General features: G+C 54.5%; 1 protein-coding gene and 1 pseudogene across 32 annotated transcripts in view; one reads left to right on the top strand and one right to left on the bottom strand.

Annotated features, from left to right (window-relative positions):
- SEC16A (SEC16 homolog A, endoplasmic reticulum export factor) overlaps positions 1 to 19,746 on the bottom strand; it is a 43,865-nt gene extending 24,119 nt beyond the window's left edge. For 6 of the 32 annotated variants that reach the window (XR_010148535.1, XR_010148537.1, XR_010148538.1 and 3 more), the window contains exons 1-8: positions 18,982 to 19,123; positions 10,103 to 13,741; positions 8,022 to 8,158; positions 4,436 to 4,533; positions 2,976 to 3,102; positions 2,283 to 2,481; positions 1,981 to 2,155; positions 448 to 590 (exon numbers count right to left, since the gene is read on the bottom strand). Coding sequence is in view for 27 of the 32 variants with exons in the window: in XM_063787396.1 (XP_063643466.1) it covers positions 448 to 590; positions 1,981 to 2,155; positions 2,283 to 2,481; positions 2,976 to 3,102; positions 4,436 to 4,533; positions 8,022 to 8,158; positions 10,103 to 13,672 (4,449 nt within the window). In the remaining 5 variants the exon portion in view is untranslated. Of the gene's footprint in view, positions 1 to 447; positions 591 to 1,980; positions 2,156 to 2,282; positions 2,482 to 2,975; positions 3,103 to 4,435; positions 4,534 to 5,558; positions 7,744 to 8,021; positions 8,159 to 10,102; positions 13,742 to 14,762; positions 14,885 to 15,050; positions 15,171 to 16,357; positions 16,541 to 18,981; positions 19,164 to 19,538; positions 19,678 to 19,727 lie in introns of those variants that run through there. The other 26 variants (XR_010148534.1, XM_054658546.2, XM_054658548.2 and 23 more) reach the window with 17 other exon arrangements.
- A 728-nt stretch (positions 19,747 to 20,474) lies between these two features.
- On the top strand, positions 20,475 to 21,101 carry LOC134807620 (uncharacterized protein C9orf163-like; annotated as a pseudogene).
- Positions 21,102 to 26,917: the final 5,816 nt, after the last annotated feature.

Genomic DNA, 26,917 nt, shown 5'->3' with positions numbered 1-26,917 from the left:
CAAATACTGAGGCAGAACCCCAATACATGTGACAGAAGCCTGCAGAAGCTGCAGGAAGAGGCGCATGCCAGCCCCCGTCACCTCGGCAGCGCCGCGCACATCCACCCCACCCGCCCCCCTCACCTGGGCAGCACCGGGCCCACCCACTGCATCTATCATTGAAAAGCACCAATAAAGCAAACATCCCCAAAACGAGGACAGAAAATGCATATACAATCAAACCACGTTGAACACCCAAGGCAGACGCTTACAATACTGACTTCTAGGAGGAAAAAGATATGATCAAATAGAAGAAAAACCCTACAAATTGAAAATTCACAGGAAGAAACATTTTCCAAGGATGTATGTCCAGAGACAAGGTCTGACAATTGAAGATGACAAACTACAAAGCACAGAGTTCCCCGGGGCAGCAGAGCAGTGACGCCACGCTTCTGCGTGTGCCATTACCTCCATGCTGTGGACCTCCACCAAGGCCGGCTGTCCTTCTGAAGGCAGATTGGGAATCACTTTGATAAGCTGACCGCCAGGGCCAAACCTGGCACAGACATGAGGCACTGAAAATTTTTCAGGAGAAGTTGGTCTTGATGAAACTGCATTTAAAATAAATTGAAAAAGAAACAATCAGCTTGTCACTGTTTGATGCTTCTGAGCCTAGACTTTCAATGCGCTCACACAGCTTAAATCACAGGTTAGATTTATCACGACAGACTTTCAACTCAAAAGTCGGTAATTGTTTAATATCATACTTAAAAGTAGAACTTCAGCATATGTCAGGAAAAGAAAAATGTCTGAATCATTAAGCATGAAAGCTGTTCCCTTGTACACTGAGAAAGCTCCCGCAACACCCTCTTGAGCCGCCCTGAGGCTCCTGCCACTGTGCGTGCTCCTCCCAGGCCTGGCCCACTCCCGAGCTCTTCCATTTTCACAAAATCAAATTCAGACTGCGATGACCACACAGCACCCAGCAAAACACCTCAAGCAAAAAAGAAAACAAGGAGCCAGGCATAGTGGTGCATGCCTGTAATCCCAGCACTTTGAAAGGATTCAAGGCAGGAGGGCCACCTGAACCCAGGAGACAGAGACCATGACCGTGCCACTGCACTCCAGCCTGGGTGACAGAGTGAGACTGTGTCTCTTAAAAAAAAAGAAATGAAAAAATGTTAACTGAAACAATACTTTAAGAAAGTAAGGCCAGGCACAGTGACTCACACTCTAATCCAAGCATTTTGGGAGACCGAGGAGGATGGATCACTTGAGGTCAGGGGTTTGAGACCAGCCTGGCCAACATGGCAAAACCCCATCTCTACTAAAAATACAAAAATTAGCTGTGCATGGTGGCAAACACCTGTAATCTCAACTACTCAGGAGGCTGAGGCAGGAGAATCGTTTGAACCCGAGATGCAGAAGTTGCAGTGAGCCAAGATCACGTCACTGCACTCCAGCCTGGGAGACAGAGTGAGACTCCATCTCAAAAAAAACAAAAAACAAACAAACAAAAAACTCAGCCTACCATTAAATTCTGTAACTTTATATCTTTACGTATATTTCTGCAATTTGCCAAGAAAAAGCATTTGAGCATCCTGGAAGGGAACTCTGACTGACACGCGGGACAACTGCAGGAGCGGAGTCTCCAAGGGGAATGAGCAGCTCCCTCCTGCACGCCTGCTGAGCAACGGGGTCTGCGATGGGGATGTGATCAGGGGCTGCCCAGAGCCTGGATATGAGCTGTCCTCAGAGTCACACTTTAAAACACATGTCAGGGCAGGCAGGGCAGCTCTCAGGCCTTAAACCAAACTGCAATAGAAGAGACAGCATTGGCCCGTCCTGACACGCCCTGCCTCTCGGAAGGACGGATTGGGTCAGAGCCAGGCCAGGACATCACAATTCCAATCCCAGCCCTGACTCCCGTGTTCAGATGCCGGGCTGGGTGGCCGCCCCAGTGGGGTTACCCGGTATCCCTCTGTCCTGCTGAGCACACACCTTGCTCCATGGCAGGCCAGACGGTGTCGGCAGGGTAGCCATACTCTGGGAAGCCGGGGCCACTGCTGAAATTGCTGCGGTAGGTGCCGTAGGCAAAATCGCCGTGAAAGGAGCCTGGAGGAAGCGGGGCCTCGTAGGAACCGGCAGCCACATTGTGGCTTCTGTAAATCTGACTCTTAGAAAACAAAGCAAACGGGCAAAATCAATTCCCCAGGCACAGCAGTAAAACTTTAGGTACGCTGCAAACAGGATGGTGGTTCTAAACACAACTGTCCGCGTGTCTGTGAGGCGCCGCCGCGCACCTGGTGTGAGTGGGAGCTGAGGCTGCTGCGGCGGCTGGCCAGGCTGTGTGCGCTGTGCAGGCTCCGTGCCGAGTGCTCGCTGTGGAGGCTGCGCCGGTCCACCTCTTCCCCATAAGGGTCTCTGTGCGGATCGGGGTCATCGTCAAAACTCCCCGTGAAGCGAGGATCGTACCTCCAGTTGTTGTCACGTTTCTCAGGCCTAGAGGAAGCCGGGGGACAGAGGCAGAGGAATGGGAGTGCAGGAGGCCCCGTCCCCATGTGCCACGCAGCTGCCCAGGAGCCGAGACCGAGACCCCTGGGGCCGAGGCACAACACAGCACACCCGACACTCAGGGCCCTCTGACGTGCAACGTTAGAGAAGTACTGCGAATGCGTCTCCAGTGTGGTCACTTCTCTGGGCTGCAGGGCGCGACCGGTAAGAAGGGACGATGAGAAAGAGTGAGCCCCATCTCCCAGGTGCTCCCAGAGGTGCTGAACAGTCCTCTTGCTGAGGCCAGTTCTCCTCTAACAGTCCAAGCTGGGAACCCTGGGAGGGTCTGCTCCCTCCTTCCTTTCAGACAGGGACCAAAACATCAGGCAGATGCTCACCCAAACTACCACAGCTCTTTGTTAAAACCCAGACATGAGGGCAGAGAAGCACTGGCGCGCCCTGGCTGCCCCCAGCCTCTGCCTCCCCAGGGGTGCTCCACCAACCTGTCCCCGAAGGCAGAGTGCTCTCTCCTGTATGCGTCATACTCTGCATCACACCAATACCTCCGGTCATAGGTGCGGGGGTCCCTGACTCTAGCACTGTAGTGGTAACGATCCCAGTGACCTGGATCTGTGAGCAAGGAATTAATGATTAATACAGTAACATGCAAAAGAAGAAATGCCTCAGATATCACTAAAGAAGCGACACCACCCCAGGACTTCATGCTCTAAGGACTCCTCGAGAAACCCAGCTTCTCTCCTGGAAACCAGCACGACACCAGGAAGCCATGAGATCTGGAGGGCCCTAGCTACCTAAAGGCAACTGGCTGATTTTTCTCTCAATACAAGTGTTTTAGATTAAAAGGAAAAAATATTTTTAGAAAAGGTGCCAAAAGATTTCTTTATTAAGTCCTTTTTCTTCTTCTTTTCTTAAACAGAGCTGGGGTCTTACTATGTTTCGCAGGCTGTTCTTGAACTCCTGGGCTCAAGTGCTTCTCCCACACCTCGGCCTCCCTAAGTGCTGGGATCACAGGTGTGAGCCACTGTGCCCAGCCAGTTCTCTGTCACGGTTGCTGCTTTTGACTAGTTAATCCCCTAACTGTAAATTTTACTACTATTTCTTCTCCTTAATGTGACTCATAAGGTTTTCAAAAATAATCTCAATATTAAAAGGTTACTTTAAAACGGCTCTAAACAAACTGGATATACCATTTTCAGCAAGTGTTTTTAGCAAGTATTAAGAAAAAGTTCTTAAAAGGTCTTTTATCATCTTTTCTAAAGATGTCTTTTCTTTTTTAAATTTATATTTAAAACAGGTGCAAATATCAAAGAGGATATTTGATACGTGTCAAGGGGATTCAGGGCCCAGAGCACTAGAGGCCACAGCCAGGGCAGGAGTGACTGGAGGAGGCTCTTCCCGGGGACATGGCCACTGTGCTGCACACACTGCATGGAGGACAGATGTGGCTGCAGCTGGACGTCGCCAGGGAGCACCCAGGTCGCTGCCCGGTGGGCGTGGCCCATGTCCACACCGCCCCAGGCAGCAGCTGCCAGCCTCCTGTGGTCAGGAGTGTGGGAAACACGGCTGGTGGGACCGAGGAGATGGTTTTTCATTTCACTTCCTTTTCATCCGTTTATGTTTACGAAGGCACGTGTGGACACAGCAGCTCTCGAACTGCTGGTTATGTTCCACTAGAAAATCAGAGAAATCTGCCAATATGACAAAGATGCATTCATGCTAAGATTAAGATGTAATTTAGTAATGAAAAATATCAATATAATTATTTCCAAATACAAAGTATTTTCAACTATTTTGGCTTTTGGGCAAAAACATAAAGAGATTAATAAAAGGGGACATTTCCTGGAAGTCACCAGCAGGTGCTGGCTGGCCAGCGCTGCATGTCATCAGTGTCTTTTGCACAAGGCGCCTGCTAAGGCCAGCTGCTTGGAGTTCTTTGACATACCTCCATAATCGTACTGGCTGGAGTAATAGCTTGCATAGTAATCGCTCTGACTGCTCCATCCACTTTTGGAACTATAGTATCCTTCAGGATATCCTTGCCTGAAAAAACACACAGTGCTGTTAAAACACAAATTACCTATTTCTTAAAGTGTGACATCAGCCAATACAAATCATTCCCAAAGCAATGAGCATTCATCAAAGCACTTTGGTTACACAGAAATTCCAATTAGAAGATTCAAAACAGTAGCAAGGATGAGACTGTGGAATTTCCCACCATACGGCTAATTCAAATTCATCTTGGTAAAATAACTAAGAGCCGTTCGGCTAAAAAGAACTGACCCTTTTTGTGTTCTCATTGCTGTAGCCTATAAAAGTCAATGCTAAAATAAGTCCTAGAATTTTTGATCTTATGCTCAGTAGAGGACAAAATGGACTGAGCTTTTTTTTTTTTCTTGAGACAGGTTTCACTCTGTCGCATAGGCTGGAGTGCAGTGACATGATCTCAGCTTAACACAACCTCCACCTCCCAGGCTCAAGCAATCCTTCCACCTCAGCTTCTGAGTAGCTGGGACTACAGGCACGCGCTACCACACCTGGCTAATTTTTTATATTTTTCATAGACATGGGGTTTCACCATGTTGCCGAGGCTGGTCTCGAACACCTGGGGTCAAGCGATCCACCCACCTCAGCCTCCTAAAGTGCTGGGACTGCAGGAGTGACCCACAGTGCCCGGTCTCACTGAGCCATTCAAACCAACCTAAAATGCCAGTTTCACAGCCTCAACCCCAGACCACTGGCTGTTGGTGCTCCCTGTATGCGCGCAGGGTACCCCCGTCAGAGCCCGTGTGTGTGCTCCTGGAGCGCGATTCTAACGGCCCCACCTCCCCCTCAGGTCTCCTGGAGCTGACGTGGTGTCAGATTCCTACACGTGCCCCAGAAAGGCTGGTTTTGTAGACCAAGCCATGATCCTGACTCTCACTACAGGAAAAGCACAAGTTAGTACAATGATCAAGTATCAGACCTACTGGTACCTTCAAGATTCTTGAAAGGCCAGCCTGGTAAACACAGTGAGACCTTGTCTCCATAAAACAGTAAAAAAATTAGCCAGGCATGGTGGCACACACCTGTAGTCCCAGCTATGCAGGAGGATGAGGCAGGAGGATGGCTTGAGCCCAGCAGGTTTTAAGGCTACAGTGAGCTATGACGGCACCACTGCACTCCAGCCTGGCTAAAAGGGTGAGACCTAAAAAGACTCTTGAAAGGATGTAAGAGCATTTTATAATTTTCATACAATATTTAATTTTTAAAACGTGACCCTTCCCATGCCCCTTCAGGAGACATCACGGGAAACACACCCGCCGCTGAGGTTGGCTGCTCGGCTGGTGCAGCACCTCTGCATGAGACGGGGCTGCTGCTGGGTGGCATGGGGCCCGGCCCACTTGTCCCCCTACATCCAACTGCTCAGCCACAGTAACGAGCCCTGCTGACCGACAGCCTGAGTGGCCACTCTAAGGTCTATTACATTCGTGTGGGCCACAGCAGGTTCTGGAGAAATTATCTGACTTGGGGTTTCCAAGGAGCTGCCGTGTCCTCAGCCGACCTTTCCAACCCCAGTCATTCATCAGGAGCAACACAGTCTCAAAAACAACAAGGCTAAGACAGGCAGTGCCTGCGGGGATCTGACCACACCAAGCCCAGAGAGTTGAGTCCATGCCACGCACAAGCGCGGAGGCTGAACAAACATGCAAGACGTGTGCTCCCCAACCAAAGCGGGGGAAGGAGCAGAAAGGATTCCCCAGAGCCTGCGCAAGCCAGGGCTGAAGGCAGCCGCAGGATCCGAACACAGGAAGGAAGAGTAAGCCTGTGGATCTGGTGACAAAGCCACTCCTGTGGTGACCTGACCCTGCCTCTGGTGAGAGGCCTTCTCCGTAGCACGAGCCACCACTGGCCTCTCAGAATCGGTTCCTAGGTGAGCCTGGCAGGGCGGCCAGCAGCAGAAGGAAAACGGAACAGTGAGAATGCTCCCTGGCTGTCTCTCCTCCGTGCTCTCGCCTCTCAGGGCCTCTAGGAAACACCTGTCTGCTCACCCTCACCTGGAGCTGGAAGGCTTTGAATCGGAATATGATCTTAACTTCAAACCCCGCTTCCCAGGTGACAGGGTGACACACAGTAGCTCAAATCCTGGGAATTTTCTCACAATTACAGCCTCCAGAGAGGTGAAGCCTCACAGTGACGCCTGCTTCACAAAGCACCTCCAACATCCAGCTGCACACCGCCCAGTGTATGCCCTTGGAGCCGAGTACACCAGGGCCAGTTGCATGGGCAGAGGTTCACAGACAGAGCCTTTGTCTTTAGGTAAGCTCCTAAAAACCTCCAATAAGCACGAGGAACCTTTCAAAAACAAGTGCAGGTACAAAGTCTTCATTAATGAGTAGCTTTTTCTCTATTACCAAGTTTAAGAAGCAATATCCCCTTGCAGGAAGCCTCTACCTGTGAGACAGTCTCTCTCAGATCTCACAAGGAGCAAGTGCAGCTAAGGCCCTGGAAGGCGCAGCCTAGCACGGTGGCCAGGACCACGCCCACCCCTCGCAGGGCTCTGTGCACCTCCCTGAGTGGAGATGAAAATCAACAACAGCCTCCTCTGCTCTAGGGCCCAGGAGGACTCTGACCTGGCTTAAAGGCCTACTCAGCTGAAGGCACAGTGCCACAGGTCTTTCCAAACCCCTCTTCTGTAATGGCAAACAGAGGAATGGCTGGCCTTCAAGCAGAGGCGGCAATGTCAAGGAGAAACATAGGCTGGCCGGGCGCAGTGGCTAATGCCTGTAATCCCAGCACTTTGGGAGACCAGGGCAGGAGGATCCCTTGAGGCCAGGAGTTCGAGACCAGCCTGGCCAACATAGTGAGAACCTCGTCTCTACAAAAAAAAAATGAACAAAATTAGCTGGGTTTGATGGGGCATGTCTGTAGTCTCAGCTCCTCGGGAGGTTGAAGTGGGAAGATTGTTTGGGCTCAGGAGGTCAAGGCTGCAGTGAGCCAAGATGGCACCATTGCACTCCAGCTTGGACAACAGAGTGAGACCTGCCTTAAAAGAAAAAAAAAAAAGAGGAAACACAGGCTTTCAAGCCCTGCTTTCTGTAGCCAGCCTGACAGGTCTAAGAATTAAGTCACCTCTGTGACCAGTCCTCCCAGGCCTCCGGAGACCGGTGAAAAGCTGCCGTGTCTCTGGGGAGCCTGAACACCTCATTAGCAAATGGCCGGACCAACAGACGTGCCCCGGCCAGAGGGGCTCACAGACAAGTCAGAGGCTGCTTCTCTGCAGCCCTGAGCAGGGTCTGGCCCCAGTAGGGGTGGCGCCAAATGCTAACTGACCAGTGCAGCTAATGACCACCTGGGGCAGTGTTTAATTTCATTTAAAAACACACCCTACAATTTGTCCATACCAAGAAAATGTCAACATATGTTAGATAAGTTTGTATAATTCTTGAGAAATACAGAACTTTTTGAGTCACTAAATTATCCCCATAGCAAGCAACACAGACATGGGTCTGAGTATGACAGAGAGGCAGCCAGGGTGGGCGCGGCCGCACCTGGGAGGTGGCCGTTCCGAGGAGTGGCTGGCTCGGGAGCTGGGCCGCTCGGGCTCGGGATAGCGGTAGTTCTCGGCGTAAGCAGACGCGGCACTGTCATAGGGCCTGTATCGAGGCTCATAGAGGCTGTAGACATCCTGTGGGAGGAAGCATTTGGGCAGGATTAGACACCAATCAAGAGCAAGCTCGTCCAACAGCCAGCCTGAGCTGGAAACATCGCAGAGGGCGGGCAGCATTTGATACCTACCAAGAGCAAGCTCGTCCAACAACCAGCCTGAGCTAGAAACATCGCAGATGGCTGCTCTCCAGCAGGACTGAGCGTGGCCCTTCCCTCATACACAACCACACAGACCTCCAAAGCACAGCCACACCCACAGGCAGCAGGGTGTCCTAAGACCCACAGCCCTGGCCCTGTTCAGGAGACCCCTGGATGGACCCAGGGCACCAGCATGTCAGCAGACAACCCCAGGGGGCTGTGGCGACTTCTGGAAGGGGCTGTTAGGTTTCTGCTTCCTGATAAGTCCAGTGTGGAGATGCCATGATTTGAACAACCCCTGCGTCCCGCTTCAGATGCCACCTCAGTTAAGTCAGAGAACCAGGGTCCCAGTGAACAGAGCCCCAGCCAGGAGCAGCCTCTAAAAGCAGACCGTGCTTTATTCTCGGGAGGCTTCAGCCCCATCACCAACCAATTCGTGCCACAGAATTGTTCCCAACGGGGCCCACGTGGACACATGAGGATCTGAAGACATGCAGTGCCCCGGGCACACGCCAGAATTCACGCTTAAGCGCCTCAAAGCCTCAAGGCCTCGACGCTGCCGCTGCCTGGCAGGAAATGTGAAATCACAGCAAAATGGACTCATCCTTGGCCACCCGGACACCACAGCAAGAGGCACGGCGGGAGGAGTGCACTCCTGCGGAGGGAGGTGGCTCGCAGCAGGAGGACCGGACAAAGGACCCGAAGTGAGGCCACGGCTTCCCGTCGCTCTGCACCAGCCCCACCCCAGGGCTCCCAGCAGAGCTGAATGTCCTTGTATGGAAATAAAAAGTGCCTGGGCTCCTTCTGGAACCTACACAGGTCTGAGGGGTCAGGTGTGCACCTGGTCACACGCACACAAACCGTGATGCTCGAGGCCCATGGGGGAGGCCCAGCCCCATTCCCCGGGGCAGTACCCAGCAAGCCACGGCAGCCTTGCTCCTCGGGGCGGGCCCCCTTCTGACTGCAAGGCCTTCCTGTGTGGCCCCAAGTCTGGTTCCAACTGTCCTTACATACCGCAAGACCATGGTTTTCCAACTCCCTATCACACAATCCTTCTACCTGGGGTGACACTGAATCGGTGAACCCAATCAGTGTATGTTGAACTGGGTTAGAGGGTAGGAAAAGCAGATAACGATCAAATGTGTACACAGACACTTTTCGAACGACTGCAGGATTATGCGGAACCTAACTCAAATGTCACTCATGAGCTGGTGTCCCTGTGAAAAAGAGGCACAGAAGAATCTTCTGCACAAGCACAGCCGGTCCCCGAGCCGCTGCCCGCACCACCACGTGCTGAGAGTAGCTTGCGGGACTCCGCCTCGCTTAGCTGATGCGTGTGGCTCATGCTCCAAAACTGACTATTTTCTCTCCATGTTTTTATTCTCCAGGGGCATTTAAAGGACTATGGTTATGCCCAATGCTTCTGACCTAAGCTTCCAGAGGCTCGCCCAGCTTCCCAAGGCATGCAAGACAGAACTTTTCTGCAGACAGCCAGCAGGTGCAGGGGTGACAGGAAATGGAGGGCTCTTTTTGTCACGTAAGCTGGGGAGGCTGGTTCAAATCCTAAGCAAGTATTATAAGCAATTCAAGATGCTAACACGTGGTGTGAACTAAGGGTGGCCTGTGCTTGGGAGAGTAGGTTCTGGAGCCGGGAGCCCTGTCCTCAGGAAGCGTTACTGGAATACTGTTCTCACGCCTGCGGGACTGTGGGTGACCTTGGAACCAAGCGAACAAACACTACTAAGGAATACACCGTGAGTGAAAGAGACTCAACTGGTCAAAGCACGGACAGAAAAGTGGGTTACACATACGACTCGACTCTTACCTGGTAATAGAGGGAGGCTGCGCCAGGCTCCGGTGGGTACGGCAAGGAGTACTGAGGCTGGTAGGCATCGTACAAAGGCCGGTAGTAGTAGTAGGCGGCCAGGTCCGGAGGCGGCGGGCCGGGGGCAAGTGCAGGCACTGGCTGTGGCCACGGCTGCTCTGATGGCACAGCTGCCTGGCCGGAGCCACTGGACACCAGCGACACACTAGAGGACTGAGGAGGCCGAGGGGGCAGCTGCTGACCCGCGTCTACCGGAACCAGACTTGCTGGTGACTGTGCTGAGTTCTGGGCCTGTCCCTGTGCGGGCAGACTTTCTGGATTTGACAGCTCCGAAAACGTGGCTTTGGGTAGTTGTGGGGGAGAAGCCTGTTGCTGGGGTGGCACCAGCTCCTGCTGGGCTCTTTCGAGGCCCGGCTGGCCCTGGGCGTCTTTCGTGACCTGCTGATAAAAACGGTCAAGGTTAGGTGCCCCAGGCCCAGATTGTCTGGGATGACTGGCAACACTTTGCTGAGAAGCGAGGCTGTCAGAATGGGACGGGTTGTACATGCTTACAGGATTTTCCAAAGTCCTGCTTAAGGTAAAGTCTAGGGCTCCGTAAGTGTCTTCCTGATGACTGGAATGGTTTGCCTTATTACCATCAGGCACCAGGGTGCCGTGTGCAGGTGGAACTAACACCACACTTGTGCTTCCAGCAGGGCTATTAGCAAATCCGGGAAGAGCACTTCCTGCCTTACGATCCTTTTGACTTTCTGGAACCAAGTTCTCTGGAACTGGCTGGGATGGTGGTCGAACCAGCAAATTAGCAGGCTGATTAGGAACCATTTCGGAAGCACCAGAACCTTGCGGAAAATTACTTTGGGCAACACTGCTAGGCAGAGACAAGCTAAGGACAGAGCTGGTTGGAATCCCAGACAAAGAAGTGTTCTCCCCAGAATCACCACCGAGAGCCCAACTGCTGACTGCAGGTCTATCCCCCACCAAAGCCTCTCTCCAGGACTGATTCTTCTCATGAGAGTTCGGTAAGGACACAGAAAAGTTAATGGGCTGAGCCAGATTATAGCTGTGATCAGGCTGAGCAATCAAGACTGGAGGATTCTGCAGAGACTCAGTGGGCGGTGAGGATAATAAACTTGCATAACCAGAACTCGCCTGGGACTGAAGGGCCTCCTCCTCTCCCATTTTGGGAGGATTCTCAAGGTTCTCAGAAGCACCAATGCCACCTCGGCTCTGCACCGGGGCCGCCGAGCTTGGGTTCCGTGACTGCTGCCCGGACATCGCCTCTTCTGGAGGCTGAACAACTTCAGGTGGCTGAGGTTTTGCACACACATAAAGCGCCGGGGCTGCAGGGGCCAGAAGGACGTTGCCTCCAAAATCTGGCAGCTCACTTTGCGCCCACAGAGTCGTTGCTGGGCTCTCACACTTCACGGGCCCCTGGGCCCTGGCTGAAGGCCTCTTCTCAGGTGCTGGATACACAGTATCCAAGGGCGGTGCCCCTGCGTGCGGAAGCATGTGCACAGCTTCCGTGGTGGAGTTAAGAGGCAGGGGACAGACCTGGGGTGCACAGAGGGTCTCCATGTTGTCTGGCGGCTGCTCCAGGTTGCCAGGGGAAGCATCGGGCAGGGCAGCAGCTGGTCTGCACTGCTTCTGGCGGACACAGGTCTCCCTTACTTCACCAACCACGTTGGCGCGATCTGCCTCAAATGGTTTTACCCCAACTAAGTGAGATTTTACCGGTTCGAAAGAACTATTTGCACTTGTCTGAAATATTCCTGTAGGTTTCGGGGGGCTCGGGGTTGAGGGCTGGGACACGCTGCCACGGTAATTCTGGCTCACAGTGGTCTCGTCCGTTTCACCTCCTACGGGAGAAGAATCGATTTGCTTAAAAAAACTACCTGAAGCTTCATCCTCGGGTTTTCCAACTTCTTGCTGAATGAATGTGCCAACCAGCTCCTGGGGCCTGGCTGAGCCTGAGAGCCTTCCGTGGCTTCTGCTGCTATAGCTGGATGACACGCTGTCAGGGTGCACTGTGTGCAGTGTGGCATCAGGGGCTCCGGTGTGGCACACAGCACCATGCCTGGGCACAGCTGGCCCAGGAAGGGGCCCATATCTGAACTGGTCACTCGGGGAGGAAGGGTCCAAATTGAGGGGCTCACTTGGCAGAACTTCTTGATTCTGAACAAATTCTAAGTTCTCAACATTCTCATACTGCGAGCCACTGGCATCCGGCACCCCTGTGCTCGCTGCGTCACCCCACACATCACCAGCAGCCTCATTGCTGGGGCCTGGGAGAAGGGCCTGGCAGAGGCTGCCTGCCCCCATGTGTGCAGGTGCCGGCGGACGGCCTAGCCCAGGGCTGGAGCAGAAATCGTCAAAGTCCGCTTGACCAGATAAGCCTGCTTTTTCAGATGAGAGATTCTCCTCATTTTCTGTCTCTCCCCCTTGGAAAAACATCGCCAGAGCTCCTGAAGCTCCTGAGTCTGCTTCTAGCGGGGCACAGCCAGACCTGGCCCCTGCCCCCAGTGGGTGGTGCGTACGGTTTTCTGGGCTATCTCCCTGGGCGAGGGGGTTCACAAGAGCAGAGGCGGGCCGATGCTCATTCTTCACTCCTGGATTCTGCCTGAGCTCTGGGCTTGCCCAATGATTCACAATTCTGGGATTTTGCCTGAAGGTATTTTCAGGATCAAAGTTATTGGCCAGGTGGCTTCCACTTTGCAAGTGGCCCACCTCGTCTCTTCCGTCACTGGGCAAGGCTGCTGGGGGAGCCACCAGAGGGCTGTGTTGCTCATGACCAGGGCCCTGATGTAGGATGGACGGGGTGGGGAAATGAGGAACGCTGGTGGCACAGGGCACCCCGCTGGGAACAGGTCCTTCAGGGCAGGGTGAACGATGTTGCCCTGAGGGCTGTGGGCCTCCCTGCACTGGCCCCCACTGTCCTGGCATCTGCAGACGAGGCTGAGGGAGGGAAGGGGATGCTGCTGGGGTGACCACACCGTCATGTGGGTTTTGCCTGCTCAGGGGTCGGTCGAGCCCAGGCATGTTCCCATGAGGGTGGCCCCCATGAGACATTTCAGGATCCACTCCTGGAATGTAGTGAGGCAGATATGGCAGAGTCTGAACTTCAGGCTCTGAACTGGGACCGACCTCTGCACTCCTGTTCATCTCAGGCCCAGGAGGTGCTGAAGGTGTCAATGCACCAGAAAACGGACTGGCGTCTGCTCTGGGCTGTGTCAGAGGTCCAGGCAGGGGCTCACAGGGTCCCTGAGAGCTATCTCTGGCATGTGTGTGAGGCACAAGCAAACCGGGGTGCTGAGAAAACCCTGCGGGGGCTGGGCCTTGCAAGACAGGTGGACTGCTTTTGGACGAACTGCCCAGTGGTGTACTTTGGAGCGCCTGTCTACTAAAAGCAAATGGATCCGTGACCGGCTGCAACGGGCAAGTTGTCGGAGCCATTGCTGCATTATTATTAGCCCGTCTCCTGTAAGGGCTGCTAGCCCAGAACACGCTCCGAGGATTCCCGGCTGGAGGTGGCCCAGCCATGCCAGACGGGACCGCCTGGGGCGGCGGCTGCATGACTGAACCCTTGCACAAGTCAATGCTGCTTACAGAAGGAAGCAGGATATAGCTGTTCCTTAATTGGAGCTGGAAAAGAAAAAGAGAAAATCAGCATAAAATCCATATATTCAAAGTCCTAGCTGCAATCAGGAAAACTAAGGAAAAAGAGAAACATTGAACATGATTTTATGTCACTTAAATCCCAAGGACTCTCTCTCCCCTACACCCCACCCCAGCAGAGAACACCTGTCCCTGAGGAACTGTTCTGGGGGGCAGGGGACAGAGTGAGAACCCTGGATGGCCTGGCTGCGAGCTGATGGAGTATGTCTAGATGGCCACTCCCTCCCCTGGGATCCTCTACTCACAGGGCCCATTGCCGCCGCAGACCTGCACCACAACAACAGTGGCAGTGCGGAACCTGACCACTGCTGTGATATGCTACCAGACCCACAGATACTCAACGTTTTCCTGTAAACCATCCCTAGATCCAGGAAGAGCCAACTCTTCTATTAAGAAAGAAAAACTGGCCAGATATGGTGGCTTACGCCTGTACTCCCAACACTTTAAGAGGCCAAGGCGGGAGGACCACTTGAGCCCAGGAATTCGAGGCCAGCCTGAGCAACAGTGGGATCTCGTTTCTACAAAAAATACAAAAATCAGCCAGGCGTGGTGGTGCACACCTATAGTCCCAACTACTCAGGAGGCTGAGGCAGGAGGATTGCGTCAGCCTGGGAGGTCGAGGCTGTCATGAGCTATGACAGCACCACTACCCTTCAGCCTGGGTGACACAGTGAGTCCCTAGCTCAAAAAAAAAAAAAAAGGAAAACTTTATATCATACTTTCCATACATGTTAATTTTAAATTTCAAAAGGGATACAAAAGTTTAAAATTCATTCTTCCATTTTCTTTGATGAAAGAGCATTATGAAGTATAGTTATAAAAGCTGCAAAATAGGCTGGGTGCAGTGGCTCATGCCTGTAATCCCAGCACTTTGGGAGGTCAAGGTGGAAGGACTGCCAGAGCCCAGGAGGTCGAGACCAGCCTGGGCAACATAGCAAGACCTTGTCTCTACAAAAGAAGAAAGTTAGCCAGACATGGTGGCACACACCTGTAGTCCCAGGGACTCAGGGGGTTAAGGAGGGAAGATCACTTGTGTCCATGAGTTCGAGGCTGCAGTGAGCTATGATTATACCACCGCAGTCCAGCCTGGGCAACAGAGCAAGACGGTCTCTATTTTAAAAAAATAAATAAATAAAAAGTGACACAATCATTTTTTTAAAAAGCACTGCAAAATAAACATATTCATCTAAATGCCTTTTATCACACCTCTTCATAGGTCTCAGTTTTTGTACTGTGACTGGCTTAAGGTCTGAAAGGACCACCAGCAAGACGTTACCTTTGAACTGGAGCCGTAACTGTGCCTGGAATGGAAACTCCCAGGAAACTTAAAGCAGCTTTACAAGGCACAGACTGGATTCCAACATTTTCAACAACAGGCAGAATTGCCAAGAAACCTCTTATAGAAAACAAAGGGGCAAAAACCTCCATCAGTTTTTAAATAAAACATAGTAGATACAAACTTGAATACTTAACCTGGCCTCTTAAGGCAAAAATTCAAGGACTGTATCTTTAGGAAATTTCTTTTCTTTCTATCAGTCTTTCTTCTTGTCAGCACCACCCTCATGAACAAACAGATAAGTTTAGCCAATCAAAGGAAAAATTAAACCAAAGGGGAGGACTCTGGAGTTGAATCCACACATTTTTTTTTTTTGAGACGGAGTCTCGCTCTGTCGCCCAGACTGGGGTGCAGTGGTGCGATCTCGGCTCACTGCAAGCTCCGCCTCCCAGGTTCATGCCATTCTCCTGCCTCAGCCTCCTGAGCAGCTGGGACTACAGGCACCTGCCACCACGCCAGGCTAATTTTTTGTCTTTTCAGTAGAGATGGGGTTTCACCATGTTAGCCAGGATGGTCTTGATCTCCTGACCTCATGATCCACCCGCCTCGGCCTCCCAAAGTGCTGGGATTACAGGCGTGAGCCACCGTGCCTGGCCAATCCACACATCTTTGCAGATGTATATTATTTTGGTCTCTTGGAAATCTTTCTGATATTCAGATAAAAGAAGAAAACATTGGCCAGGTGCAGTGGCTCACACCTGTAAGCCGAGCACTTTGGGAGGTAGGAGGACCACTTGAGTTCGGCAGTTTGAGACCAGCCTGGGCAACACACAGCGATACCCCATCACCAAAAAAAAAATGCCGGTCGTGGTGGTGCATGCCTGTAGTCCCAACTACTCGGGAGGCTGAGGTGGGAAGATCGCTTGAGCCAGGGAGGTTGACGTTGCAGTGAGCCTTGTTCAAGCCACGACACTCCAGCCTGGGCGACAGAGTGAAACTGTCTCAAAAAAAAGAGAAGAAAACACTGATCAATGTATTTTAAGTCAAGCTATTTACTAGGAACAGCAGCAAAGGCTTCATTGAGGTTTTAGGCTCTCATCTGAAAACAATGTTCAGAGCTCTATTTTATATGGACTGAAAGGAGAACAGGCAGAGCATCTTCCTCTGATCTGTGCACTGGCATTATCTTCCACTGGGTCCTACCAGCTGCACAGCCACAGCAGACACAGCGACACCTGCAACCAGGGCCAGAACACGCAAACTTCCAAGCACCTCCTGAAACTCTGCTGCCAGAACTGGGGTCCTACCTCATCTCTCAAGAAAATGGCCTTCCCCGGGAAGATCCTTATCGTCCTCAAAAGCTTTTGTTTGCTTTAAACACAGAGCACGGGCCTAGAGGTTTATTCCTTGGCTGCTGCTGTGAGAGCAAAACTGAGCGTCCAGGTGAGTGGCTCGAGGCAGCCACTTCTCTTTCTGCAACGTATTTTTGTCTATAAATGAGAGAATCGATGTGATTATTTTTTCCTAAAAACCCCGGGTTTAATCTTATGAGATTCTACTCACAGTGGATTCTGGGATGTCCTAATCCCACCTGCTGTTTAACAGGGGTGGCCGGGCACGGTGGCTCACACCTGTAATCCCAGCACTTTGGGAGGCCAAGGTGGGCAGATCACGAGGTCAGAAGATAGAGACCATCCTGGCTAACACGGTGAAACCCGTCTCTACTAAAATACAAAAAATTAGCTGGGCGTGGTGGCGGGCGCCTGTAATCCCAGCTACTCGGGAGGCTGAGGCAGGAGAATGGCTAAACCTGGGAGGCGGAGCTTGCAGTGAGCCGAGATCGCGCCACTGCACTCCAGCCTGGGCATAGCGAGACTCAGTCTCAAAAAAAAAAAAAAAATTATTCCGCAGCTCTCCTAGACTAAGAGCTTTTTTATAGCAAACATTATCACTTACAAGGAGCATTCCAACCTTCATGCTCCCTAATTGAGAGCTTTTTAGCAACATGCCACTTTCATTTGGAACAATCTTGTGACTTGAACTGATTTTTTTGATCTTTTTCTCTACTCACCAGGAGAAAAACAATGCAACTGCCTATCACCTATGTTACCACTACAGGGAATTTTATTCTTTTTTTTTTTTTTTTGAGACGGAGTCTTGCTCTTTCACCCAGGCTGGAGTGCAGTGGCGCGATCTCGGCTCACTGCAGGCTCCGCCCCCCGGGGTTCACGTCCATTCTCCTGCCTCAGCCTCCAGCGTAGCTGGGATTACAGGCGCCCGCCACCTCGCCCGGCTAATTTTTTTTGTATTTTCAGTAGAGACGTGGTTTCACCGTGTTAGCCAGGATGGTCTCGATCTCCTGACCTCGTGATCCGCCCGCCTCCGCCTCCCAAAGTGCTGGGATTACAGGCATGAGCCACAGCGCCCGGCCCAGGGAATTTTATTCTGTAACCTCAAGTCATCTAATTCTTTTATTGTTCCAAAGAGGCCAGCTGATCTTGAAGATGCAGTATTCATAAACCTAGCTAGTCAGTTAAACTGCCGTAACCATGTGGATACCTAAGCAAAACTCTTTTTAGTATAGTTCTGGCTACAGAACTGAGGCATTTAAAACGCATGCACACCCCTCTCCTCTTGCTGCCACTGGCTTCATATTTTAAGTGAGGAAAACAATAGTGTGCCAGGAAGCCCCTGAGTTTACCTACTGCCTACAGTCTCCCTCACGGTGGCTGCTAGTGACGCCCTGTCAGACTATGGGATGCTTGACACAAAGACATGATCAACTCCAACTCTTCTAAGTTAGAATCGCAACCACATACAGTTAGATGTTGAAGAGGAAGCCAGCGACAGAGGAGGCCAGCAGCCTAACACTGATGAAAATGACGAAGACCCTGGTATTCATGAAAGATGCCTACAGAAGAAGAAAATCCATTAACATTTACCCACTACCATGACCTCTTGCTGGGTTTGGCAAACAAAGAAAAAGAAAAAGAAAAAAAAAAAGTGCCCACTGCCTCAAAGAAAACTTTCAGTACAATTTTGAGACTCACTGTAGTAACCACTATTAACAGTAAACGAGGAACAAGGAACAAGAAAGACACGCTATTTTGCCTCTTGTCTGCAAGATACCAGCACCGGAACCCTAAGAAAGGGGATGAGGAAAAAACGCAGGGAGGCTGCATTGTGCTGAAACTTGCAAAAGTATCACTTCTAGGAAGAACCGTCTGCGGTTCCGTTTGCTTCGTATTGCCACATGGGGGATGGGAAATACCTCTTTGGTTAACATCGGCATCATACATGTAAAACAAAATCTTAATATACAATCCACACCCAACTTACAAGCCATTTTAAAGTGTTCTTAAGCGGCAAAAACTGACTTTAAATGGCTCTGATGTTTCTGAAGGCTCTACTGTAACACTTCCATCACAAAGGGGCGAGCCGGATCACACACACTCCTCTAACCCTCGGCCTCTGTTGCAACACCCTGATCGCCCAATCAAGAAATTACAAACAAACAACTCTGCTCTTTGGTTCAAATGTAAATGTGTCTCTTCACCAGCATCGCTAAGGAAGCCTTCTAGCCGGTGAGGACAAGACACGCTCATTTGAAAAGTTAAGAGTCTTACGAGGGGTGCCTGGGGGTCCAGCCTCCCGCCCCGGGAACCGGCGTCACCGCAGCCCAGCCGGGTCCACGTCAGTCCCTAGAGTCCCACGGCGGCCCGCGCCGCGTCCGGCCTTCCGCTCTGGCCCGCGGGCCCGGACGTCTGTCCCCTCTACCGGCCCCGGCGGGACCCGAGATGCACCGCCCGCTCGGGGCTGGGCCCAGCCGCCTCCTCTCCTCCGCGCCCCGACCTCCACGGCCTGGCTCCGCCGACCGGCCTCCGCCTTCCTCCTCCCGCGCTCGCCCCCTCACCCGCGCTCGCCCCCTCACCCGCACGGCTGAGACCGATCCCTCAGGAGCCGCGGGCGAAAGCCCACCCGACGCTGGCGACGAGCGCAGACACCTCAGCCGCCGCAGCCATCTTGGCACATCCGGCTCCGGTCTCCGCGGCCGCCGCGCCGCCGACGTGTCCGGCTTACGACATCAGCGCGCGCCCCGCCCCTCGGCTCGTCGGCCCAGACGCATTCTCTTTCAGCCCTTCACAGCCCATCCCTCGGCCCCGCCCCTCGCCGGCGTCCGTCCTCCCCGCCTCATCCCTCTGTCTCGCCCCCTCTGCCCCCGCCCCTCGCCGGCGTCCGTTCTTCCCCGCCTCATTCTTTCGTCCCGCCCCCCGCCCGTCTTTCCACCCCTTATCCTGTGGTTCCCGCTCCCCTTGGCCCGCCCCTCTTCCGTCGTTCCTCTCATTCTTTCGTCCCGCCCCCTTAGCCCCGCCCGTCGCCCGTCTTTCTCCGCCTCATCCTGTCGTTCCCGCCCCCTTGGCCCCGCCTCTCGGCCGTCCTTCCCCGACCGTGGCCCCGCCCCCCGCCGGCGTCCGTCTGCCGCCTCACCGCTTGGCCCCGCCCCTCGCCACCTGCCCGGCCAGGCGCGCCGGGGCCGCCCCGGTACGTCGCCCTGGTTACGCTGGCTCTTTCTCCCAGTCTTTTTTCGTTTTAAGATGTGAGAAGAGATGGGATTCTTCAATCAAGGCCACAAGCGGGAAATCAGTCTGCAGGACCGATGCCAGCAGGCTCACGCACCGAGAACCGCTACTCCGCCCAGCTGAGAAGCGCGGGGCCCTGACGCGGGCGCGCTCGCATTCTTCCGTTGGGCTGGGAGGCTGGAGGGCAGGCGGCGGCGGCCGCGCATGCGCCGGGAGCGGCCGGAGCTGCGGGACGCGGAGGGCCGACTGCGCCTGCGCGTTGGTTGCCTGGTTACGGCGTGGCCGCGGGCCCCGAGTGGCGCCGGAAGTTGGTCGATGGCTGCCGCCAGTCCCTGGCCAGCGACCTGGGGTTTCCCCGAGGCATCCTCTACTGTCCCTTTGCTCTGCACAGAGGCCCGGGCAGGGAGGGGCGGCCCGGCCACCGCGCGGAGCCGGGTCTCCGCCGACTCGCAAGGGGGACGCGCGGGCTCCTCGTCCCCAAGCTCCGCCCTGCGCCTTTGCTGCGCCGGGCCCTCCCAGGCCCACCCTGGCCCCGGCCCCGCTGTCCTCCCGGGGAGGCGCGGCCTACTCGGTTCGTCCCCTCGGCCGCCAGCCCCACAGGGGCGCTGGGGTCCCAGCCTTGGCTGAGTGCACGTCGGTGGCGAGTGGGCCCGGGCGCTCGGGCGGCCAGAGCGACCCAGCGGAGGGGTGAGGCGGGTAGGCGCTCCTGCGCCTGCCACGGCCAGGCCAGGCAGCATCCACGCCCTCCCGCGGAAGATCGCAGGGAACAGGTGGGCACTATCCTTTGTGCCCTCATTTTCCGGAGGAGCCGAGGGAGGCTGAGCGGTTGAGGAAGCGGCCAGCCATGCCGGGCCCACTCACCTGCACACCTGCCTGGCGAGGGAGGGAAGAGCCGCGGCCTTCCTCTGCTGCTCCTTCCAGAGGGCAGGCGCCGTGGTGGGGGTGCCCGCCCGATGGGGTGCCCGCCCGATGGCATCGCGGGAGGCTGAGCTCCCAGCAGCGGCTGAGGTCCTCCCTGGGTGGGAGCCACCCTTGTCCCCAGCTGGGCCGGCGGCTGGTGAGGGAGGGGGTGATATCCGTGCCACGCCAGCAGGGCCGCAGGCGGTGCAGGGAGAGCTTCAGTCCGGCTGACGTGGCACCAGGGCCACTCTGCTCAGCTAACATTTGCCTTTCAGGAGTCAGATTCCTGACCTGTTTGAACAGAGTTAGGGAGCACGTGGTAGGGCCCAGCCCCAGCCCCGCTGCCCCCATCTGCTTCTTCCCAGTGGTCGAGGCGCTCTGCACCCTCCGCGGAAGGAGGTGTCATTGTTTGCTCTTTCCAAAGAGGGGGATGCAGAGGTGGATGCTGCCTCTCAGGCGTGGGGCTCGCCTTTTGCCGCTCGCGAGTTCAAAGAACCCAAGAGCCAGGAGCCCAGGGCTCGACCCTCTAGGGTCCTCCGAAACCCTGTGGTCCCACCGGGGTGGGCACTAAGCTATGGGAGAGACCATAGCTGCAGAAACCAACCCTGCCCTAGGCATAAAATGCAAGGTCTCTGGACCCCAGGGCAGGGATGTTAGAAAGAGGCTTCTGTTGGCTCCTAGGGGTGTGAATCACCACGTCACCTGTAGGGGGCCCGGCTGTCTTTCTTCCCCCTCTTCTCCCTAATCCTGAGTGCACAGAGACAGCTCTCAGCAGTTTGTAGCCTGGTGTGGAGTAGAGGGTTCCTGCACCCTACACCCGAGCCCATCCAGCCTCTGGGCCATAGACCCTTCCATTGAAGGCCCAGCCTGCCCCTGAGACGCTGTGTGCCCTTTTTCAACTTCCTTAGTCTCTGAGCATCAGGTCTTCATCTCTAAGATAGAGCAAGATGAGCACCTAAACGTTTCAGGGCTGAAATGGGGTTGCCAGGACAACAAGCATGGCAGGGGCCAATGGGGACATCAGGTGACTGGCTGCGAGCCAGCAGAGGCCTCCACCCAGTGCTGGGAGGTGTCCCGCCGGTGGTGGCCATCACTATTCCTGGTGGGGCTTTGTTGCTTTTGCCTGCAGCATCCGCTGGTTTCTCCATTCTCCCAGTCTCTGCCCCTGCTCACACCTGGAGGCTGGACACAAGTGTCACCACTTCCCTGAACCCCCCTAGGTGGGCTGGAATCAGCACCTGGTGCAAAGCTCTGTGACCACTGCTGTACGGCATTATGCAGAGCACACAGGACAGGCTGGTGCACCTCCAGGCTGTGCCACGAAACCCGCTGCCTTTGCGTCACCACAGCCTTGGTCACAGCGTGTCCTTGGTGCCTCCGACGGGTCAGCTCCTCCCATTAGCCATGCTGTCCAGCACGGGGGCCGCTGGTGCTTGCTGTGAGACTGAGCTGGGCTCTAAGTGTAAACTACATGGTAGGTTGTGAAGGATGCAAATATCGGATCGATCATTTTTTATTGCATATTAAAGTGATAATATCTTGGATGTATCAGATTAAACAAAATACTATTAAATTTTATTTCACCTGTTTCTTTTGTTTTTGACATAGCTGCTGGGAAATGTAAAACTCCACATGGGGCTGGTGTTACATTTCCACTGGACAGTGTTGGTCTAGAAGGCAGGCACTCAGCACCCCTAGCCTGTGCTTATAGCCTCCTATGATAGGGGCCTGAAATGCCAGAGGCTGACGGGTGGACCTGGCTCTTTGCTGACAACTGGCGGGCCAGTGGCGGTCCTCCAGGGAGCCCCCAGCAGAGCAGCAGTCTCAGTGAACGCAGGACGGCCCCTCACTGTGAGCTTCTGCTCCTCTTTCCTACCTGGTGTAAAATAGCAGTGGCGAGTATGTCTGGGTGCTTGTGGAGGTTTACTGGGCAGGCCTGCTCCCTGCCGGACACTGTCCTCAGCCCCTGACACAGACCCTTAGTCCTGGACGCTGAAGCTGGAGGCTTGGCCTGGAGAGAGGAAGGGGCAGTCTCTGTGAGACAGGGTTAGCTGGGTGGTCCAGGCAAAAAAACATATGAAGGCCTCCGAGGTGGAGAGAACTGACACAGAGCACTTCCTGGAGGAGGAGGGAATAGGGCCGGGAAGCTGGAATCAGGGGAGAGGAAGCAGATCTGGAGGCAGGGTCCGTAGAGTTTGTTCTGTGGCATTTGTTCATCAGGCCACTGCAGGGGTTCCCTGTCAGCATGCCACCAGGCTGGCCAGAGGGTGGGCCAGGCTTCCTCTTCTTACCCTCATAGAGGAGACGAAGTCACCTCTGTGAGGGGAAAGCCAGACCCCCAGGGCCATGGTGGGCAGTGTGGAGGGAGCCTCAGGCCCACTCACTTCCATGTACAAGGCCTGCCAAGCACACAGCACAGGGTCCGCAAACATGCTCACCACGCTGCCACCCCCTTCCCGTGTTCTACTCACCTCTGAGCCCCACCCTAACCTGGAGTGCTCGCCCGGTGTGCTCGCCAGGGGTGTGCAGCAAGACAGCACTGTCCGCTTTCTAGGCCTTCCCAGGGCTGACATGAGGCTGAAGATGCATCCCCGCCCTGGCAGATGTGCCCTTGCTCTCGGCTGCTGGGGAATGGGTCCCACAGCGCCTCCTCCCAGCACAGGCAAAGGCATCTCCTTTTGGGCGCCCACCTGGCTAGCAGAGCACAGGTAAGATGGCTCCAGCAATGGTGGGCTAACTACTGTGTGTCCAGCTGTACTGCAAGCTTCCAGAAGCCAGAGACCCTCAGCCACCACCCAGGTGTTCAGCCTTGGGCAAGCTACCTGGCCTTTCCAAGCCTCTGCCTCCTCCCCTGTAAAAGAAGGTGACAGCCTTGCCCTTTCCCGGCCTCCTGCAAGGACTCCCTGGACCTGACCTCACAGGGTGGCAAGCGTATCCTCCACACTAGGCCTCCCCGGAGGCACAGGGCACATTGACGGCACTGCCAGCAGCCTCGTTACTGCAGGAGCATCATGCTCCTCATCTCCAGCATCTTCAAGCATGTTGGGCACATAGCAGGTCTCAGAGAACATTTTTCTGGAATCATTGAGCCAAATACTTACCATATAAGGTGCTAAAAAGCACTAGGAATGAAGCAGAAAGCTCAAGGCTGATGTCGATGTCACAGTAACCTGGGACTGCAGGCCCCCAGGGCCACAGGAGGAACTGCTGGCTGTCCTTGAGCTGAGGCAGGGCCTTGGTAAGCCTACGAGTCCTCTATCCCCAAACCATGCACAGATGTCTGCTGAGTCCCTGCTGTACCCCAGGCACTGCTAGGAGCTGGGCTGTGGCCATGAGACAGACAAGCCCAGACTCTGCCTCCGGGGAACGTGGATGCTGGCTGGCCACAGAGGTGCCCATACAGAGGGCACCGTGCAGTGTCTGCTGGGGACAGGCAGGAGGAGAAGGAGCATTTCTGGCTGAAGTGAACAGTCCACATGAGGCTTCTGCGGGGTGAGCGGCCAGTGGGCGTAGGCTAGTGTGGACTCTGTAGGCCTTGCTAAGAGACTCACAGGTGGTGTCTGGAAGTATAGGAAGCTTCCAGAGGCTTTTCAGCCAGGAGCGATGCAACCAGTTTGGGCCCCAAAGGCTCTCCAGGTTAGGGTTCGAGCTAGGGACTAGGGAGAGCCAGGGCCCAGGAGGCAGCCTTGGGTGGCCTAGGAGAAAGAGGCGCTGAACCCAGGAGAGTCCCCAAGAACCCGGGAGAGTCCCCGAGGGCACAACCCCAGCACAGCACGGGGTTCACACACAGCAGGCAGGAGACAGTCCTGAGCATTGAGTGATGATTTAAGTGGTGGACATGGACTTGGTGGCCTGGGGACTGTGGATAGGGAAGAGAAAAGGGCCCGGGTGGAGCTGGGAAGAGCTCCAGTATTCGATGCCAGGCCGGTCATGGCATTAACTCCTGGCAAAGTATCTGATGCCAGGCTGGCCATGGTATTGACTCCTGGCAAAGTGGCCCAACAACCCCCTTCTCCCCTCTGAGCAGCCGTCTCCCTGTCTGAAAAGTCACCAGGCTGGATGGCATCAACTCTACAGGCCTTCCTGCTCCTCTGAGGGCAGGTGACTCCTCGTGGTTTGACACGGACCGGGAATCACATAGCCCTGGCTCAGTGAATGGGTGAGCTTGGCTAAGTCGCCTAACCTCTTTGAGCCCCAGCTTCCTCATGTGTAAAACAGGATAATAGCAGTGTCACGGGGGATGGCCCTGGGCGTGGGGTGAGGGCCATTTCTGCCCTGTGGTCACTCGGGAGGACCTGTGGGGTGCTGGCAGAGCAGTGCCACCAGGGGGAGGCAGAGAGCTGCCTCTGAGTCGGCCAAAGTAACAGGTGCACGCTTGCCAGGTGAGGTTGCTCCCATCTGTCGTCTCAGCATTTTGGGAGGCCAAAGTGGGAGGAGGTGAGACTCACAGAACCTAAAATTAACCACTTTAAAGTGTACGAGTTAGGCCAGGTGCAGTGGCTCACGCCTGTAACCTCAGCACTTTAAGAGGCCGAGGCGGGTGGATCACTTGAGATCAGGAGTTTGAAACCAGCCTGGCCAACATGGTGAAACCCAATCTCTACTGAAAATACACAAAAATTAGCCGGGTGTGGTGGTAGGGGCCTGTAATCCCAGTTACTTTGGAGGCTGAGGCAGGAGAATCACTCGAACACAGAGGCGGAGGTTGCAGTGAGCCAAGATCACGCCACCACATTCCAGCCTGGGTGACAGAGCGAGACTCCGTCTCAAAAAAAAAAAAAAAAAAAAAGTGTCCGCGTTATTGGCATTTAGTGCATTCGAAGGGCTGTGCACGCACCACCTCTCCCTGGGCCCAGAACATTTGCGTCACTCCAAAGTAAAACCCCAGGCCGTCTTCATCCACATCCCTACAAAGGACATGAACTCATCATTTTTTATGGCTGCATAGTATTCCATGGTATATATGTGCCACATTTTCTTAATCTAGTCTATCATTGTTGGACATTTGGGTTGGTTCCAAGTCTTTGCTATTGTGAACAGTGCCACAATAAACTAAAACTTAAAGTATAAAAACAAAACAAAACAAAAAAAACCCCAGGCCGTTTAGCAGCCACTCCCCTTTCCTCCTCCCCCCGGCTCTGGGAACCATCAATCTACTTTCTGTCTCCATGGGTTCGGTGACCACAGGCACCCCATAGAAATGGAGTCACTGCACCTGCAGCCCTTTGCGGCCGGCACCCTTCACTGAGCACCGTGCTTCCAAGGCTTGTCCACATGGTGGGTGTCAGCGCCTCCTTTTCTACGGTGGAATCATATTCCCTCGTACGCATTCGTCAGGGTTCTTCCGGCAAGCGGAGCCCATAAGACATGCCACTGGAGAGGTTATTGCAGGGAATTGGCCACACGACCTCGAGGCCTGCAGTTCCCAGGGTCTGCAGTTGCAGGCAGGAGGCCTGATGGCGTTGCGAGTCCGAAGGCCGGTGGGCTCCAGGCCCAGGAAGAGCCCACGTTTTCAGTCCAAGTCTGAAGGCAGGAAAAGACCAATGTCCAGTGCAAGCGGTCGGGTGGGAGGACCCCTGGCACTCGGCCTATTGTTCTCCCCGGGCCTCAGTGGACCGCACGGGGCCCACCCACACTGGGGAGGGCGGACTGCCTTACCCGGGCTGTGGATGCAAATGCGAACCTCATCCAGAACACCTCAGAGACACACTCCGTTTGGCGTAATGGCCCGGCCAAGCTGACACTAAGGTTCACCGTCACAGCAGACGGTTTTGCTGACCCGTCGTTGGCAGTGGACGCTCAGGCTGTCTGTGGCTGTACTGAGTGATGCCTGGACAGCAAGTGGCCACGTGCGTTTGTTTGAGTCCCTGTTTTCACTTCTTTCGGGCAGACCCCCAGGAGTGGAATTTCAGGGTGCTGGGAGTTTTATGGGCAGGACTCCGGCTGGGTCACCCCCTTTGAAGACAAGAGTCAGGCCACTCACTGCAGTTCCACAGTGGCCCCTCCTGGTCCTGGTGCCCAGCGCTGGCTGGCAGACGCAGCCCCCAGCCATAGTGGAGGCCTCGGGCTCACATCCCTCCTTGGAGAGACTGGGCCCAGGGCAGGCAGTGCTTTGCAATCCAAAGAGGGATCTCAGACTCCCCACCGCTCTGGTTTGAAGCCACTGGCCTGCCCTGAAGGTCTGGGGCTGGGCAGAGGCCCAGGCAGTGGGGAGAGAAGGGGCCCACCCTTGTGTGAGGCTGGCAGCTCTATTCAGGGGCAGGGCCCCAGGACCAGGCCGCCTCTGCCTCGCTCAGCCAGTTCCTTAGGATCACAGAACTTTCCAGACTCTGCCATGACCCATGCTGCCCTGCTCAGAGGCTTCGACAGCTCCCTTTGCCCTCCTAT

The sequence above is a fragment of the Pan troglodytes genome, chromosome 11 (genome assembly GCF_028858775.2).
Source record: "Pan troglodytes isolate AG18354 chromosome 11, NHGRI_mPanTro3-v2.0_pri, whole genome shotgun sequence".
NCBI classification, from domain to species: Eukaryota; Metazoa; Chordata; class Mammalia; order Primates; family Hominidae; genus Pan; species Pan troglodytes.
The sequence above is the reverse complement of the archived record's forward strand: the minus strand, read 5'-3'. Positions and strand labels throughout refer to the sequence as shown.